At 45.0% G+C, this 17920-nt stretch overlaps 1 protein-coding gene and 1 long non-coding RNA gene across 3 annotated transcripts in view; both read left to right on the top strand.

Moving 5' to 3' along the window:
• The first annotated feature begins 3610 nt into the window (after positions 1-3610).
• Positions 3611-4212, top strand: LOC149977400 (uncharacterized). Its single transcript, XR_016486552.1, has 2 exons — positions 3611-3719; positions 3896-4212. It is a non-coding gene; the product is annotated as an uncharacterized LOC149977400 (long non-coding RNA).
• Positions 4213-8499: 4287 nt separating this feature from the next.
• LOC110489627 (MAP7 domain-containing protein 2) overlaps positions 8500-17920 on the top strand; it is a 29199-nt gene continuing 19778 nt past the window's right edge. The window contains exons 1-3 of one of the 2 annotated variants that reach the window (XM_036943772.2): positions 8500-9144; positions 11125-11190; positions 12997-13151. In XM_036943772.2, coding sequence (XP_036799667.1) covers positions 9105-9144; positions 11125-11190; positions 12997-13151 — 261 coding nt within the window. In that variant the 5' untranslated portion in view covers positions 8500-9104. The remainder of the gene's footprint in view (positions 9145-11124; positions 11191-12996; positions 13152-17920) is intronic. The other variant, XM_036943773.2, reaches the window with a different exon arrangement.

Genomic DNA, 17920 nt, shown 5'->3' with positions numbered 1-17920 from the left:
CCAGTCTGCTGCTGTAATGGCTACCTCCTAACTACCCTGGTGGTCCAGTCTGCTGCTGTTATGGTTACCTCCTAACTACCCTGGTGGTCCAGTCTGCTGCTGTAATGGCTACCTCCTAACTACCCTGGTGGTCCAGTCTGCTGCTGTAATGGTTACCTCCTAACTACCCTGGTGGTCCAGTCTGCTGCTGTAATGGCTACCTCCTAACTACCCTGGTGGTCCAGTCTGCTGCTGCTGGAGTCAAACCCTCTGTTTCCTCACTGTCATCCCAAAGATGTCATGTGCTGCTTGGCATCTACAGAGGAGTTGGCTGCAGCTCATACACAATGGGACCAGGCTAGCTAAATATCACTGAACTGTGTCTTTAACACCATAGACAGCGCCTGAGCTACTATGATGTAATAAGGCTGATTTTTATAGTGATTTCCAATAAAGAATTTAATTCCATGGACTTTTTGACATTACAGTGACATTACAGTGAGCAACACTGTTACATTGGTGCCGTGACCCGGATCACTGGTTGCTGCAGAAAAGGAGGTCAAAAGGGGAGTGAGTGTAACCGGTGTGAAATGGCTAGCTAATGGGGTGTGCGCTAATAGCGTTTCAATTGGTGACGTCACTCGCTCTGAGACCTTTCTTCTTTGAGAAAGACTGTAGCCTGTGCTTGTATGTATCAACCACTAGGTGGTGCCACTGACCTACAGCTCAACTTCATCCACAGGGTTGTTGGTGGTGAGCATTAATATCGTTATGTTGAAGCCTTTTTTTGTAACTCCAGTAATACAAAGCTATTGCAATACTAATATTTTTTCTGCATCGAATGTTATTGGTCTTTATGTTTGTGTGTAAATGAATGTCAGCGTGAGGATGACACCAGCAGGAAAGAACAGGAGAGGGACATACCCTTTACACATTACTGACCAAAACTGAGTGGAGCTGTACTGGGTTGGTGACCTGTAGTTTTTATTTTATTGCCTCCTCATATTATCACTGCTTCTGAAATGTAGCCTGAACAGACACCCTTTATAAGCAGGGCAGATGTCTTGTTTCTATGTCCAGGGCAACGTAAAGGTTAGTTCCTTTAGAACATGCAGTATCTGACACGCGCATGTGTGAACTGTTATTTGGCACCGCTGTTCTGCATAATACACCCCCACGAGGCCCAGTGTTATCAGATCACTGCACGTGCCATGTACAACGAAGGTCTGGTGCAGCACATTCTCTGCAAACGCTCACAGTAGTCAACCTTATTAAAATGTGTGCGTTTTCATTAGCCTAAATAATGTGCCTATAAACGCTCACTAGGGAGATATTTGGAGCTGGGTGAAAAGGGAGAGAGGGATGAGAGATGTTCTCTGTCCTGCCATGGTGTAACTGCTGTGAAATAGTTAGCTAGTTAGCGAGGTGTGCGCTAACAGCATTTCAGTCGGTGATGTCACTTGCTCTGAGACCTTGAAGTAGTTGTTTCCCTTGCTCTGCAAGGGCTGCGGCTTTTGTGGAGCGACAGGTAACGAAGCTTCGTGGGAGGCAGTTAATGTGCAGAGGATCCCTGGTTTGAGCCCAGGTAGGGGCGAGGAGAGGGACGGAAGCAACACTGTTACATTGGTGCCGTGACCCGGATCACTGGTTGCTGCAGAAAAGGAGGTCAAAAGGGGAGTGAGTGTAACCGGTGTGAAATGGCTAGCTAAAGGGGTGCGCGCTAATAGCGTTTCAATTGGTGACGTCACTCGCTCTGAGACCTTGAAGTAGTTGTTTCCGTTGCTCAGCAAGGGCCGTGGCTTTTTTGGAGTGATGGGTAACGATGCTTCGTGGGAAGCAGTTGTTTATGTGTGCAGAGGGTCCCTAGTTGGAGCCCAGGTAGGGGTGAGGAGAGGGACGGAAGCAGTTGTTTATGTGTGCAAAGGGTCCCTAGTTGGAGCCCATGTAGGGGTGAGGAGAGGGACGGAAGCAACACAGTTACAATGGCTTGGAGAGAGAACCAATGGAGAAAAGATGGGATAAATGGATTTCTGCATGAAACAGAGATCTGAAAGAGGCTGTAAATTGCATTTGAATTAATCCCACCCCAGAAATTGGCTTCAGGAATTATTATGCTTTCTTGTCATTCATTCTGTGGGCCGCATCATGACTAAACAACTACATGGGGGACTATACCAGCCAGCCTGTGTAATGTAATATCAAATCAAAGTATAAAAACATGTTTCATTTTGAGCACGTTTTGGCAACCATCAAACAGCTCCATAAATATTGTCATGGAGCCAAACTGCAGCAACAGCTGTTCCAGGTATAACCATGCATGTGGCCCCTATGTGCCTCTAGCCCTACTCTGGGGAAGCTTCTATCTTCTCAGTGGGTTTCAAACCTTTTATGCTGTCCATTATGGGAGTACTTTCCCCTGACATCTTTATCATAGACCCCGCTGCTGATTCTCTGACTATTGGTTGCTGTTATTCACTGTTCCCTCTACTCTATTTTTAGTCTATGAATTATCCAATCGGGTTCTGCGTGTGTGGGAGAGACGTGAGAGACAGACCACTGAACCGACGTGTGGACTCTATTTGATGTAAATAATGACGTAATATAGAGCCCTCTGGCACGTATGTTGGTATGTGACTTAAACCATACAGATATGGATTAAACTGTCTCATTAGAAATAATACTTTTCTCTTTTAAATGGCCAAATGTATCAGATGGATTGACTTTGATTATCGTCGAAGACACTCGCATTAATTTCCCCTGTCGCTTTCTCTCTCTCGCTCTCTCTTTCTCTCTCTCGCACTCGCTCTCTTTCTCTCTCTCTCTCTCTATTTCTCTCTCTCGCTCTCTCTGTTTCTCTCTCTCTGTTTCTCTCTCTCTCTGTTTCTCTCTTTCTGTTTCTCTCTCTCTCTCTCTCTCTGTTTCTCTCTCGCACTCGCTCTCTTTCTCTCTCTCTCTGTTTCTCTCTCTCCTCTGTTTCTCTCTCTCTCTCTGTTTCTCTCTCTCTCGCTCTCTCTGTTTCTCTCTCTCTCTCTGTTTCTCTCTCTCTCTCTCTCTCTCTCTGTTTCTCTCTCTCTGTTTCTCTCTCTCTCTCTCTCTCTCTCGCTCTCTCTGTTTCTCTCTCTGTTTCTCTCTCTCTCTCTCTGTTTGTTTCTCTCTCTCTCTCTCTGTTTCTCTCTCTCTCTCTCTCTCTCTGTTTCTCTCTCTGTTTCTCTCTCTCTATTTCTCTCTCTGTTTCTCTCTCTCTCTCTCTCTGTTTCTCTCTCTCTGTTTCTCTCTCTCTCTGTTTCTCTCTCTCTCTTCCTGGCATCACTCCACTCTGTTTCACTCTCTCTCTCTGTTTCTCTGGTATTTCTATCTCGGTTCTGCCGCAGTCGTGTTCAGGCTGGTTTGATTTGTTGCTGCTGTTGAATCGGGAGTCAGACACACAGGTACAGAAGTGGTGGGAACAGAGATGACCACAGTCAAACCAGGCGCTGGGCACCAGGTGACAGGTGAGATGATGATGATGTGCTCAGGATTTACTGGCGGTTGTTTTGATTGGATGATGGTACTAGGCTTGTGATAAGGATATTGTTAGGGGATTGTGTTTTTTGTTTGCACATCCTTGTTGTCTCTGACTCCTCCTCTTCCTGTCTCCTCCCCTCTCAGCCAAGATCAATGAGACGGATACCTTCGGTCCCGGGGACGATGAAGACATCCAGTTTGACGACATCGGAGATGATGATGAGGACATTGATGATGTAAGTGCTCAATCAGCATCTTGTATTGCTTTCTGTAGGTTGGAACTGCTGCAATGACAGGATTAACCATCTGGTGACCCTCCATCTGTATCTCTTTCCCCTCCCGCCCCCTCTTTACCCACCTCTCGCCCACCTCCTCTCGCCCCCACTTTCTTTCCTCTGTCATTATTCTCCAGATCTAAGGACCTTCTAGGGGAAGGTGTAATTTTTACCATCTGCTCTGAAAATCAGCACAGGACTTCGATACTTCTCTACTGGAATCACTGTACCCTCTGCCCACATTTGTGGCTGTGTTACCTATTGACGACCCCGCCCACACAACATATTTCAAGGGCGTTCAGCCCTCCCACTAACTCATTGATAACATGACTGCAGCTGCTCGCAATTTCTTGCGGTGTCTTTTTTTAATGTATTTATATCGATTTCATGCGGAGTGGAATTTACTTACAAGTATAGAATCTCTAGATTTGCAATAAAAATATGAACCATTTTATGTTTTGTCCTGCGTTCTGAATCATAGTTGATAGTTAGCAACGCTCTTTATATTAGTTAGGATTAGATATGTTTATTGATTATGTAAAACTGATTCCTCCTGAAGATGCCTCTGTTTTTCAACAGTCTATTTTTCTTTTGTTTCCCCATGTGTATTTTGTCTGTTGGTTTTATGTTTTGATCAACTCCCGGAGGGGTGTGTCACAAAGCATCACCACGTTCAAGGACGTTGGGCCCACCTTTTGAAAAACATTCAGATATAGCTAAAACTTTTGATTTATTTCCTAAAATAATCTAGAAAATTTAATATTTGTCAATTATACCAATGTCCATTTCATGTTATTTCAGAATATTTAGGAATGTTAATTGGCTTTTTCTACTTGTTCCTGCTTTGTGACGCCCCCCCCCCCCCCCCCAGCTGCGGTTTAGAGACCGCTGAGTTCTGTCAGAGGTAATGGCTACCTCCTAACTACCCTGGTGGTCCAGTCTGCTGCTGTAATGGCTACCTCCTAACTACCCTGGTGGTCCAGTCTGCTGCTGTAATGGCTACCTCCTAACTACCCTGGTGGTCCAGTCTGCTGCTGTAATGGCTACCTCCTAACTACCCTGGTGGTCCAGTCTGCTGCTGTAATGGCTACCTCCTAACTACCCTGGTGGTCCAGTCTGCTGCTGTAATGGCTACCTCCTAACTACCCTGGTGGTCCAGTCTGCTGCTGTAATGGCTACCTCCTAACTACCCTGGTGGTCCAGTCTGCTGCTGTAATGGTTACCTCCTAACTACCCTGGTGGTCCAGTCTGCTGCTGTAATGGTTACCCTCCTAACTACCCTGGTGGTCCAGTCTGCTGCTGTAATGGTTACCTCCTAACTACCCTGGTGGTCCAGTCTGCTGCTGTAATGGTTACCTCCTAACTACCCTGGTGGTCCAGTCTGCTGCTGTAATGGCTACCTCCTAACTACCCTGGTGGTCCAGTCTGCTGCTGTAATGGCTACCTCCTAACTACCCTGGTGGTCCAGTCTGCTGCTGTAATGGCTACCTCCTAACTACCCTGGTGGTCCAGTCTGCTGCTGTAATGGCTACCTCCTAACTACCCTGGTGGTCCAGTCTGCTGCTGTAATGGTTACCTCCTAACTACCCTGGTGGTCCAGTCTGCTGCTGTAATGGCTACCTCCTAACTACCCTGGTGGTCCAGTCTGCTGCTGTAATGGCTACCTCCTAACTACCCTGGTGGTCCAGTCTGCTGCTGTAATGGCTACCTCCTAACTACCCTGGTGGTCCAGTCTGCTGCTGTAATGGCTACCTCCTAACTACCCTGGTGGTCCAGTCTGCTGCTGTAATGGCTACCTCCTAACTACCCTGGTGGTCCAGTCTGCTGCTGTAATGGTTACCTCCTAACTACCCTGGTGGTCCAGTCTGCTGCTGTAATGGCTACCTCCTAACTACCCTGGTGGTCCAGTCTGCTGCTGTAATGGTTACCTCCTAACTACCCTGGTGGTCCAGTCTGCTGCTGTAATGGCTACCTCCTAACTACCCTGGTGGTCCAGTCTGCTGCTGTTATGGTTACCTCCTAACTACCCTGGTGGTCCAGTCTGCTGCTGTAATGGCTACCTCCTAACTACCCTGGTGGTCCAGTCTGCTGCTGTAATGGTTACCTCCTAACTACCCTGGTGGTCCAGTCTGCTGCTGTAATGGCTACCTCCTAACTACCCTGGTGGTCCAGTCTGCTGCTGCTGGAGTCAAACCCTCTGTTTCCTCACTGTCATCCCAAAGATGTCATGTGCTGCTTGGCATCTACAGAGGAGTTGGCTGCAGCTCATACACAATGGGACCAGGCTAGCTAAATATCACTGAACTGTGTCTTTAACACCATAGACAGCGCCTGAGCTACTATGATGTAATAAGGCTGATTTTTATAGTGATTTCCAATAAAGAATTTAATTCCATGGACTTTTTGACATTACAGTGACATTACAGTGAGCAACACTGTTACATTGGTGCCGTGACCCGGATCACTGGTTGCTGCAGAAAAGGAGGTCAAAAGGGGAGTGAGTGTAACCGGTGTGAAATGGCTAGCTAATGGGGTGTGCGCTAATAGCGTTTCAATTGGTGACGTCACTCGCTCTGAGACCTTTCTTCTTTGAGAAAGACTGTAGCCTGTGCTTGTATGTATCAACCACTAGGTGGTGCCACTGACCTACAGCTCAACCTCATCCACAGGGTTGTTGGTGGTGAGCATTAATATCGTTATGTTGAAGCCTTTTTTTGTAACTCCAGTAATACAAAGCTATTGCAATACTAATATTTTTTCTGCATCGAATGTTATTGGTCTTTATGTTTGTGTGTAAATGAATGTCAGCGTGAGGATGACACCAGCAGGAAAGAACAGGAGAGGGACATACCCTTTACACATTACTGACCAAAACTGAGTGGAGCTGTACTGGGTTGGTGACCTGTAGTTTTTATTTTATTGCCTCCTCATATTATCACTGCTTCTGAAATGTAGCCTGAACAGACACCCTTTATAAGCAGGGCAGATGTCTTGTTTCTATGTCCAGGGCAACGTAAAGGTTAGTTCCTTTAGAACATGCAGTATCTGACACGCGCATGTGTGAACTGTTATTTGGCACCGCTGTTCTGCATAATACACCCCCACGAGGCCCAGTGTTATCAGATCACTGCACGTGCCATGTACAACGAAGGTCTGGTGCAGCACATTCTCTGCAAACGCTCACAGTAGTCAACCTTATTAAAATGTGTGCGTTTTCATTAGCCTAAATAATGTGCCTATAAACGCTCACTAGGGAGATATTTGGAGCTGGGTGAAAAGGGAGAGAGGGATGAGAGATGTTCTCTGTCCTGCCATGGTGTAACTGCTGTGAAATAGTTAGCTAGTTAGCGAGGTGTGCGCTAACAGCATTTCAGTCGGTGATGTCACTTGCTCTGAGACCTTGAAGTAGTTGTTTCCCTTGCTCTGCAAGGGCTGCGGCTTTTGTGGAGCGACAGGTAACGAAGCTTCGTGGGAGGCAGTTAATGTGCAGAGGATCCCTGGTTTGAGCCCAGGTAGGGGCGAGGAGAGGGACGGAAGCAACACTGTTACATTGGTGCCGTGACCCGGATCACTGGTTGCTGCAGAAAAGGAGGTCAAAAGGGGAGTGAGTGTAACCGGTGTGAAATGGCTAGCTAAAGGGGTGCGCGCTAATAGCGTTTCAATTGGTGACGTCACTCGCTCTGAGACCTTGAAGTAGTTGTTTCCGTTGCTCAGCAAGGGCCGTGGCTTTTTTGGAGTGATGGGTAACGATGCTTCGTGGGAAGCAGTTGTTTATGTGTGCAGAGGGTCCCTAGTTGGAGCCCAGGTAGGGGTGAGGAGAGGGACGGAAGCAGTTGTTTATGTGTGCAAAGGGTCCCTAGTTGGAGCCCATGTAGGGGTGAGGAGAGGGACGGAAGCAACACAGTTACAATGGCTTGGAGAGAGAACCAATGGAGAAAAGATGGGATAAATGGATTTCTGCATGAAACAGAGATCTGAAAGAGGCTGTAAATTGCATTTGAATTAATCCCACCCCAGAAATTGGCTTCAGGAATTATTATGCTTTCTTGTCATTCATTCTGTGGGCCGCATCATGACTAAACAACTACATGGGGGACTATACCAGCCAGCCTGTGTAATGTAATATCAAATCAAAGTATAAAAACATGTTTCATTTTGAGCACGTTTTGGCAACCATCAAACAGCTCCATAAATATTGTCATGGAGCCAAACTGCAGCAACAGCTGTTCCAGGTATAACCATGCATGTGGCCCCTATGTGCCTCTAGCCCTACTCTGGGGAAGCTTCTATCTTCTCAGTGGGTTTCAAACCTTTTATGCTGTCCATTATGGGAGTACTTTCCCCTGACATCTTTATCATAGACCCCGCTGCTGATTCTCTGACTATTGGTTGCTGTTATTCACTGTTCCCTCTACTCTATTTTTAGTCTATGAATTATCCAATCGGGTTCTGCGTGTGTGGGAGAGACGTGAGAGACAGACCACTGAACCGACGTGTGGACTCTATTTGATGTAAATAATGACGTAATATAGAGCCCTCTGGCACGTATGTTGGTATGTGACTTAAACCATACAGATATGGATTAAACTGTCTCATTAGAAATAATACTTTTCTCTTTTAAATGGCCAAATGTATCAGATGGATTGACTTTGATTATCGTCGAAGACACTCGCATTAATTTCCCCTGTCGCTTTCTCTCTCTCGCTCTCTCTTTCTCTCTCTCGCACTCGCTCTCTTTCTCTCTCTCTCTCTCTATTTCTCTCTCTCGCTCTCTCTGTTTCTCTCTCTCTGTTTCTCTCTCTCTCTGTTTCTCTCTTTCTGTTTCTCTCTCTCTCTCTCTCTCTGTTTCTCTCTCTCGCACTCGCTCTCTTTCTCTCTCTCTCTCTCTCTGTTTCTCTCTCTCCTCTGTTTCTCTCTCTCTCTCTGTTTCTCTCTCTCTCGCTCTCTCTGTTTCTCTCTCTCTCTCTGTTTCTCTCTCTCTCTCTCTCTCTCTCTCGCTCTCTCTGTTTCTCTCTCTGTTTCTCTCTCTCTCTCTCTGTTTGTTTCTCTCTCTCTCTCTCTGTTTCTCTCTCTCTCTCTCTCTCTCTGTTTCTCTCTCTGTTTCTCTCTCTCTATTTCTCTCTCTGTTTCTCTCTCTCTCTCTCTCTGTTTCTCTCTCTCTGTTTCTCTCTCTCTCTGTTTCTCTCTCTCTCTTCCTGGCATCACTCCACTCTGTTTCACTCTCTCTCTCTGTTTCTCTGGTATTTCTATCTCGGTTCTGCCGCAGTCGTGTTCAGGCTGGTTTGATTTGTTGCTGCTGTTGAATCGGGAGTCAGACACACAGGTACAGAAGTGGTGGGAACAGAGATGACCACAGTCAAACCAGGCGCTGGGCACCAGGTGACAGGTGAGATGATGATGATGTGCTCAGGATTTACTGGCGGTTGTTTTGATTGGATGATGGTACTAGGCTTGTGATAAGGATATTGTTAGGGGATTGTGTTTTTTGCTCTATTTAATTGTTCTTTCGATTAAATGAAATGTTTCCGTATTGATTAATGAACGGGCATGTTTGTATTATAGGGAATGTTACTATAACTCACCTGACTCAGTGAGTGTTAGCAGATTTGTTCATCTCAAGATGAAGAAACCATCTTATTTAACATAAGTTGTGTTTATACCCATGGGGCAGATCTGACTGCATATATTTACATAAATGTACATATCTTATGACAGTAAAGAACACCTGCTTCTTGCTGTGTGCATATCGCGTGTATATACACTGAGAATACAAAACATTACGAACACCCCCTTGTAAATAGTCCGGTGGTCATTTGATTAGTTGTTCAGTCTTATGTCTTGGGGATAGAAGCTGTGGTTAGGATTAGGGGTTAAGAGTTTCGGGTTAGGGGTTAGGATTAGGGGTTAAGAGTTTCGGGTTAGGAGTTAGGATTAGGGTTAAGAGTTTTGGATAGGGATTAGATTTTTGGGTTAGGGTTAGGGGTTAGGATTAGGGTTAAGAGTTTTGGATAGGGATTAGATTTTTGGGTTAGGGGTTAGAGTTTTGGGTTAGGGTTTTGGGTTATGGCTAGGGGTTAGAGTTTTAGGTTAGGGGTTAGAGTTTTAGGTTAGGGTTTTGGGTTATGGCTAGGGGTTAGAGTTTTGAGTTAGGGTTATGGTTAGAGTTTTGGGTTAGGGTTTTGGGTTATGGTTAGGGGTTAGAGTTTTGGGTTAGGGGTTAGAGTTTTGGGTTAGGGTTTTGGGTTATGGTTAGGGGTAGAGTTTTGGGTTATGGCTAGGGGTTAGAGTTTTGGGTTAGGGTTTTGGGTTATGGTTAGGGGTTAGAGTTTTGGGTTAGGGGTTAGAGTTTTGGGTTAGGGTTTTGGGTTATGGTTAGGGGTTAGAGTTTTGGGTTAGGGTTATGGCTAGGGGTTAGAGTTTTGGGTTCGGGTTTTGGGTTATGGTTAGGGGTTAGAGTTTTGGGTTAGGGCTAGGGGTTAGAGTTTTGGGTTAGGGTTAGAGTTTTGGGTTAGGGGTTAAGGAAAATAGGATTTTATGGGTTAGGGTTAGGGTTAGGAATCAATTATCCCACAAGGATAGTAAAACAGACGTGTGTTTGAGCATAGACATGATCCTGCTGCACCTCGTTGTAGTGCTGTTTCTGTCTATTGACAGTCTGCCAGACAGACAACCATAAACCACACGATACCCACTGTCCTCTAGCTAAATGGATGGATGACCTCCAGGTCACCTGGATGATGTAAATCTCTCCCCCTCACATACAGACTGGGTCAGGTGTCATCTGGGCCGGGGATATAGTGTCTGGCCGACCGGAAATCAAACATTGAAATAGAATTCTATGGAATCCAACCTGCGTGTGTCAAGATTGACTGTGTGAGCCCACTGTGCTAAAGTTTAACGTTCAGTTCTGGCAGCTGTGTGTGACTGACTCTACCCTCCAATCAGCAGTCATGACATCGCCCACCATCACTGGGACAAGACCACACACCAATGGGCATGTGTCCCCTTCTCGTCTGTCGTCCAATCACAACAGACCAGCGGTTTTACGTATTTTAATGACCTTCCAGTGTATCTGTATGGGCTAGATTCATGAACCAGATTTAAGTTTACTCCTGGACTAAAAAGCATGTATGTGCTTAATTGGGGTTTGAGTAGCTTTCTCCAAGAAGGGCTGAATATCTACTGTGGATCCAGTTGTTCATTGAATGTGTCTTAGTACTGGTACAATCAGCGGTGCACTTCAACCTCTCCAATGTTTTTCTAGCAGTATGAAACACGTGATGTTCTGTGAGTTTCCCTTCTGTTCGTAATTGCCCCTCTATATGCTCACTGACTGTCTCTCTTCTCTCTTCTTCGTGTGTGTAAGGGTCACCGCGGATGGACAAAGTGCAGCTTGTGAGAGGGAGGAGAGAGGAGAGAGAGAAGAGTCATGGTATGAATCACTGCTTCCAAACTGAACTGACTGGATGGCTCGGTCATCTGTTGTGGTGACAAACACTCAAACACACCATGTTTGTTTTACTATCCTTGTTAAGACCAAACAATTGATTCCCATTCAAAATCCTATTTTCCCTAACTCCTAAACCTAACCCTTAACCTAACCCTTAACCTAACCCTAACTCCTAAACCTAACCCTAACCTAACCCTAACCCTAACTCCTAACCCTAACTCCTAACTCCTAACCCTAAACCTAACCCTAACCTAACCCTAAACCTAACCCTAACTCCTAACCCTAACCCTAACCTAACCTAACCCTAACCTAACCCTCTAACCCTAACCCAACCCTAACCCTAAACCTAACCCTAACCCTAAACTAACCCTAACCCCTAACCCTAACTCCTAAACCTAAACCTAACCCTAAACCTAACCCTAACCTAACCCTAAACCTAACCCTAACCCTCTAACCCTAACCTAACCCTCTAACCCTAACCCAACCCTAACCCTAAACCTAACCCTAACCTAACCCTCTAACCCTAACCCAACCCTAACCCTAAACCTAACCCTAACCCTAACCCTAACTCCTAACTCCTAACTCCTAACCCTAACCCTAAACCTAACCTAACCCTTACCCTTACCCTAACCCTAACCTAACCCTAACCTAACCCTAACCTAACCTAACCTAACCTTAACTCCTAACTCCTAACTCCTAACTCTAACCTTACCCTAACCCTAATTCTAACCCTAACCTAACCCTAACCCTAACCTAACCCTAACCCTAATTCTAACCCTAAACCAGTGGTGCGTGGATAAGATCACAATCATTGGGAAGCCAAGACATTTTCGAACCACTGAACAACTATTGATTTAGAACCACAGAGTTACAGGAGCTGCCTCCACTATTCCAGCATCATTTCAACATCATCAAATCACCTCTGCTTAGTCTAATACAGTGACAACTCAAATATACCAAAAACAACTAGCTAGCCCCCGGGGAACAACAACACAAGGATATGCAACAATTCAAGTTGTGTCTGTCAATAACGTATGCTCTCAATACGATGTGATATGTGTGATGCCAGAATCCAAGCTGGTTTCCCTTGACACTTTTTTTTTTTGGTGTGCCAGGACCATTCACAGTTGAGCTTGCTCAGTTTAGCTCAAAGCTGATTGGCTATTATTTTATACTTTTTTTGTTGAGGCCAAATGCTCGCTCGCTTCCCTTGCATTCAATGCTACCGGCGGCAACAATGTCATACTTTTATTTTTTTGTAATTTTTTGTAATTTTTTTTTTCTTTAACAATGTCATACTTGTTTGGACCAGACAGCATCAGATAAATGGCCTACACTGTTTCGCTCGCTTTCTCCTGTGAGATTCAGCCTCTTGGCTGAAACATAGAGGGAATAAAGAATTTTTGTTTTTTCCTGGAAAATCTTTGAGGAAGCCCGGCTTCCCTTGGCAACCATGAATACATGCCACTGCCCTTAACCTAACCCCTAAGTCTAAACCTAACCCCTAAGTCTAAACCTAACCCCTAAGTCTAATTCTAAACCTAACCCCTATGTCTAAACCTAACCCTAAACCTAACCCCTAAGTCTAAACCTAACCCCTAAGTCTAATTCTAACCCTAAACCTAACCCCTAAGTCTAATTCTAAACCTAACCCCTAAGTCTAAACCTAACCCTAAACCTAACCCCTAAGTCTAATTCTAAACCTAACCCCTAAGTCTAATTCTAACCCTAAACCTAACCCCTAAGTCTAAACCTAACCCCTAAGTGTGTGTGTGTGTGTATACCTAGAGGAGTTTTTGCGTGATAAAGAGCAACGTGTACGGCAGCAGCTGGAGCGTTGTGCAGACGAACGAGGGAGGAAGATGGAAGAGCAGAAAAGAAGGGAGAAGCAGAGGAGGGCATCAGTGGAGGAGAGGAGACAACAACAGGACGAGGAGGAGAAGGTCAGAGGTCAAACTACTATGCTCCCTCCATAGAATTAGGAATTTGAATACTACAATGGACAGGAACATTCTTTTGACAGTATAAAGGTCAGGGAGTTGGTCAACCATGGTCAGCCTGTACTGTGATAAGATATTGTGTAAAACAATGAATTTGAAGAATGTATCTGCACTATTATAGCTAGCCAGACAGTTTTAGAGGAATGATTCCATAAATGTGTCAAATTACAGTGGGGCAAAAAAGTATTTAGTCAGCCACCAATTGTGCAAGTTCTCCCACTTAAAAAGATGAGAGAGGCCTGTCATTTTCATCATAGGTACACTTAAACTATGACAGACAAAATTAGAAAATAAATCCAGAAAATCACATTGTAGGATTATTAATGAATTTATTTGCAAATTATGGTGGGAAAAAAGTATTTGGTCAATAACAAAAGTTTATCTCAATACTTTGTTATATACCCTTTGTTGGCAATGACAGAGGTCAAACGTTGTCTGTAAGTCTTCATAAGGTTTTCACACACTGTTGCTGGTATTTTGGCCCATTCCTCCATGCAGATCTCCTCTAGAGCAGTGATGTTTTGGGGCTGTTGCTGGGCAACACAAACTTTCAACTCCCTCCAAAGATTTTCTATGGGGTTGAGATCTGGCTAGGCCACTCCAGGACCTTGAAATGCTAATTACGAAGCCACTCCTTCGTTGCCCGGGCGGTGTGTTTGGGATCATTGTCATGCTGAAAGACCCAGCCACGTTTCATCTTCAATGCCCTTGCTGATGGAAGGAGGTTTTCACTCAAAATCTCACGATACATGGCCCCATTCATTCTTTCCTTTACACGGATCAGTCGTCCTGGTCCCTTTGCAGAAAAACAGCCCCAAAGCATGATGTTTCCACACCCATGCTTCACAGTAGGTATGGTGTTCTTTGGATGCAACTCAGCATTCTTTGTCCTCCAAACACGACGAGTTGAGTTTTTACCAAAAAGTTCTATTTTGGTTTCATCTGACCATATGACATTCTCCCAGTCTTCTTCTGGTCATTCAAATGCTCTCTAGCAAACTTCAGACCGGCCTGGACATGTACTGGCTTAAGCAGGGGGACACGTCTGGCACTGCAGGATTTGAGTCCCTGGCGGCGTAGTGTGTTACTGATGGTAGGCTTTGTTACTTTGGTCCCAGCTCTCTGCAGGTCATTCACTAGGTCCCCCCGTGTGGTTCTGGGATTTTTGCTCACCGTTCTTGTGATCATTTTGACCCCACGGGGTGAGATCTTGTGTGGAGCCCCAGATCGAGGGAGATTATCAGTGGTCTTGTATGTCTTCCCTTTCCTAATAATTGCTCCCACAGTTGATTTCTTCAAACCATGCTGCTTACCTATTGCAGATTCAGTCTTCCCAGCCTGGTGCAGGTCTACAATTTTGTTTCTGGTGTCCTTTGACAGCTCTTTGGTCTTGGCCATAGTGGAGTTTGGAGTGTGACTGTTTGAGGTTGTGGACAAGTGCCTTTTATTCTGATAACAAGTTCAAACAGGTGCCATTAATACAGGTAACGAGTGGAGGACAGAGGAGCCTCTTAAAGAAGAAGTTACAGGTCTGTGAGAGCCAGAAATCTTGCTTGTTTGTAGGTGACCAAATACTCATTTTACACCATAATTTGAAAATAAATTCATAAAAAATCCTACAATGTGATTTTCTGGAGAAAAAAAATCTCATTTTGTCTGTCATAGTTTAAGTGTACCTATGATGAAAATTACAGGCCTCTCTCATCTTTTTAAGTGTGAGAACTTGCACAATTGGTGGCTGACTAAATACTTTTTTGCCCCACTGTAACTGCCAATATGCCAACATCCCATTCAAACAATGCAGTCACAGCCGTACTCTGGCTGAAACCAGCTGATGATAGGAATCAGACAAGTTGTCAATGCAACTGATACTGTATCATAATATAACTCACAGCTTTCCAAGAAAACAAACAAGGAGACATTTATGATCTGTTTACATATATTTTAGAGGTTATTTATACAGAACATTTGTATGAACCCTATTTTTTATTATATGAGAATATTTTAGGTTGACAATAATTCTATTACACAATCACTGATATCACATACTTACATTTTTCTGCATAAGTAAAATCAGGAAATTAACCACTTATGCCTCTACTGCCATTCATTCCAATTAGTCTGGTTTGGATCTCTCCCTGACCAAAATAGCTGCAACCATCATAACATTCTGGAACTTTCAGGGTTTGTGTCAAAGCCCCTCTAGTAATTTAACAGGATCTCTGTGGTTCTCTTCTGCTCCCTCTGGCTCTCTTCTTGTCCTTTCCTCAAACACTCCTTGTTTTTTTGTTAATTCTTTCCAATGTGTCAAGTAATTATCTTTTTGTTTTCTCATGATTTGGTTGGGTCTAATTGTGCTGTTGTCCTGGGGCTCTGTAGGGTGTGTTTGTGCTTGTGAACAGAGCCCCAGGACCAGCTTGCTTAGGCGACTCTTCTCCAGGTTCATCTCTCTGTAGGGATGGCTTTGTTATGGAAGGTTTGGGAATCGCTTCCTTTTAGGTGGTTATAGAATTTAACGGCTCTTTTCTGGATTTTGATAATTAGTGGGTATCGGCCTAATTCTGCTCTGCATGCATTATTTGGTGTTCTACGTTGTACACGGAGGATATTTTTGCACCCTTTTTGGGTTGGAGGGTTTTTATTTTGTCCTGTAACTCATTTAATGTAATTGGAGAATCCAGTGGGTTCGGGTCGTCTTTAATAGTTGATTGTAAGATCTGTATTTGATCATGTATATGTTTTTGCTCTTTATTCTTTGTTATTTGTTATAGAGCCAAAAAGATTGGAGAAGTGGTTTACCCACACATCTCCATTTTGGATAGATAATTCTTCGTGTTGTTGTTTGTTTAGTGTTTTCCAATTTTCCCAGAAGTGGTTAGAGTCTATGGATTCTTCAATTACATTGAGCTGATTTCTGACATGCTGTTCCTTCTTTTTCCGTAGTGTATTTCTGTATTGTTTTAGTGATTCACCATAGTGAAGGCGTAGACTCAGGTTTTCCGGGTCTCTATGTTTTTGGTTGGACAGGTTTCTCAATTTCTTTCTTAGATTTTTGCATTCTTCATCAAACCATTTGTCATTGTTGTTCATTTTCTTCGGTTTTCTATTTGAGATTTTTAGATTTGATAGGGAAGCTGAGAGGTCAAATATACTGTTAATATTTTCTACTGCCAAGTTTACACCTTCACTATTACAGTGGAACGTTTTACCCAGGAAATTGTCTAAAAGGGCTTGACTGACTGTGAACGCTCTGAGAGACTCTGGGTTGAGGTCAGTGATAAAGTAGTCTACAGTACTACTGCCAAGAGATGAGCTATAGGTGTACCTACCATAGGAGTCCCCTCGAAGCCTACCGTTGACTATGTACATACCCAGCGTGCGACAGAGCTGCAGGAGTTGTGACCCGTTTTTGTTGGTTATGTTGTCATAGTTGTGCCTAGGGGGGCATATGTGGAAGGGAATGCTGTCACCTCCAGGCAGGTGTTTGTCCCCCTGTGTGCTGAGGGTGTCAGGTTCTTGTCCGGTTCTGGCATTTAGGTCGCCACAGACTAGTACATGTCCCTGGGCCTGGAAATGATTGATTTCCCCCTCCAGGATGGAGAAGCTGTCTTCATTAAAATATGGGGATTCTAGTGGAGGGATATAGGTAGCACACAGGAGGACATTTTTCTCTGTTAGGATCATTTCCTTTTGAATTTCTAGCCAAATGTAGAATGTTCCTGTTTTGATTAATTTAATAGAGTGAGTTAGGTCTGCTCTATATCAGATTAGCATACCCCCTGAGTCCCTTCCCTGTTTCACAACTGGTAGTTTGGTGGATGGGACTACCAGCTCTCTGTAACCTAGAGGGCAACCAGTGGGTCTGTCTCCTCTATACCAGGTTTCTTGCAGGATGACAATGTCTGTATTACCGATTTCTTTGGTGAAGTCCGGGTTTCTGCTCTTTAGGCCAAAGGCAGATGACCGCAGGCCTTGGATATTCCAGGATGAGATAGTGAAGGCTTGTGTTCCATAAAGTGTCCAATGTTGTTGGTCGTGGTTTGGCGTCAGGCCAGTAAGTGTGAGCAGAGCCTGCTGAGCATCTGGTACATGCCATTGGCTTGGGCGAGTGTGAGAGTGGGGGTTGGGACTGTTTGCCCGCTCACTACCTGGGCGTATGTGTGGCTTCCATGTTGAGGCCCTCTTTGCGGGGGTGGGGTGCATGGGGTGGGCAGGAGTGTCATAGGTCTGATCTGAGGGGGCCTAAATGGGGTGTGGGCACGGTTGACGTGGGGGGTGTTGATTGGTTGGGGTGGGGGTGTGGATGTGTCTGAGTGTGCTGTGGTCTGGATGTAATTCCTCTTGGCGTGGGTCCTCTATGTGTAGGTCCGGGGGGGGGGGGGGGGGGGTCCTGCAGGTCTGGGAGGGTGTCTCGCTGGTCTGGGTGGGGTGTCTAATGATCTGTTGCTCCTGTGTGAAGTGTTGGGGATACGTTTGAGAGCGATGTCCTTTAGAGTTCGGGCAAAGGTGGGCACTGCTGCCTTGTAGAGGTGTACCTGGTCATAGAGGCTGTTCAAATCCAGGGTGGAGTGGTGGGCACTGCTGCCTTGTAGAGGTGGACCTGGTCATAGAGGCTGTTCAAGTCCAGGGTGGAGTGGTGGGCACTGCTGCCTTGTAGAGGTGGACCTGGTCATAGAGGCTGTTCAAGTCCAGGGTGGAGTGGTGGGCCAGGA

Source organism: Oncorhynchus mykiss, chromosome 15, assembly GCF_057628025.1.
Source record: "Oncorhynchus mykiss isolate SJ-2025 chromosome 15, ASM5762802v1, whole genome shotgun sequence".
In the NCBI taxonomy this organism is placed as follows: domain Eukaryota; kingdom Metazoa; phylum Chordata; class Actinopteri; order Salmoniformes; family Salmonidae; genus Oncorhynchus; species Oncorhynchus mykiss.
Note: the sequence above shows the minus strand (reverse complement) of the source record. Positions and strands in the feature narration are given on the sequence as shown.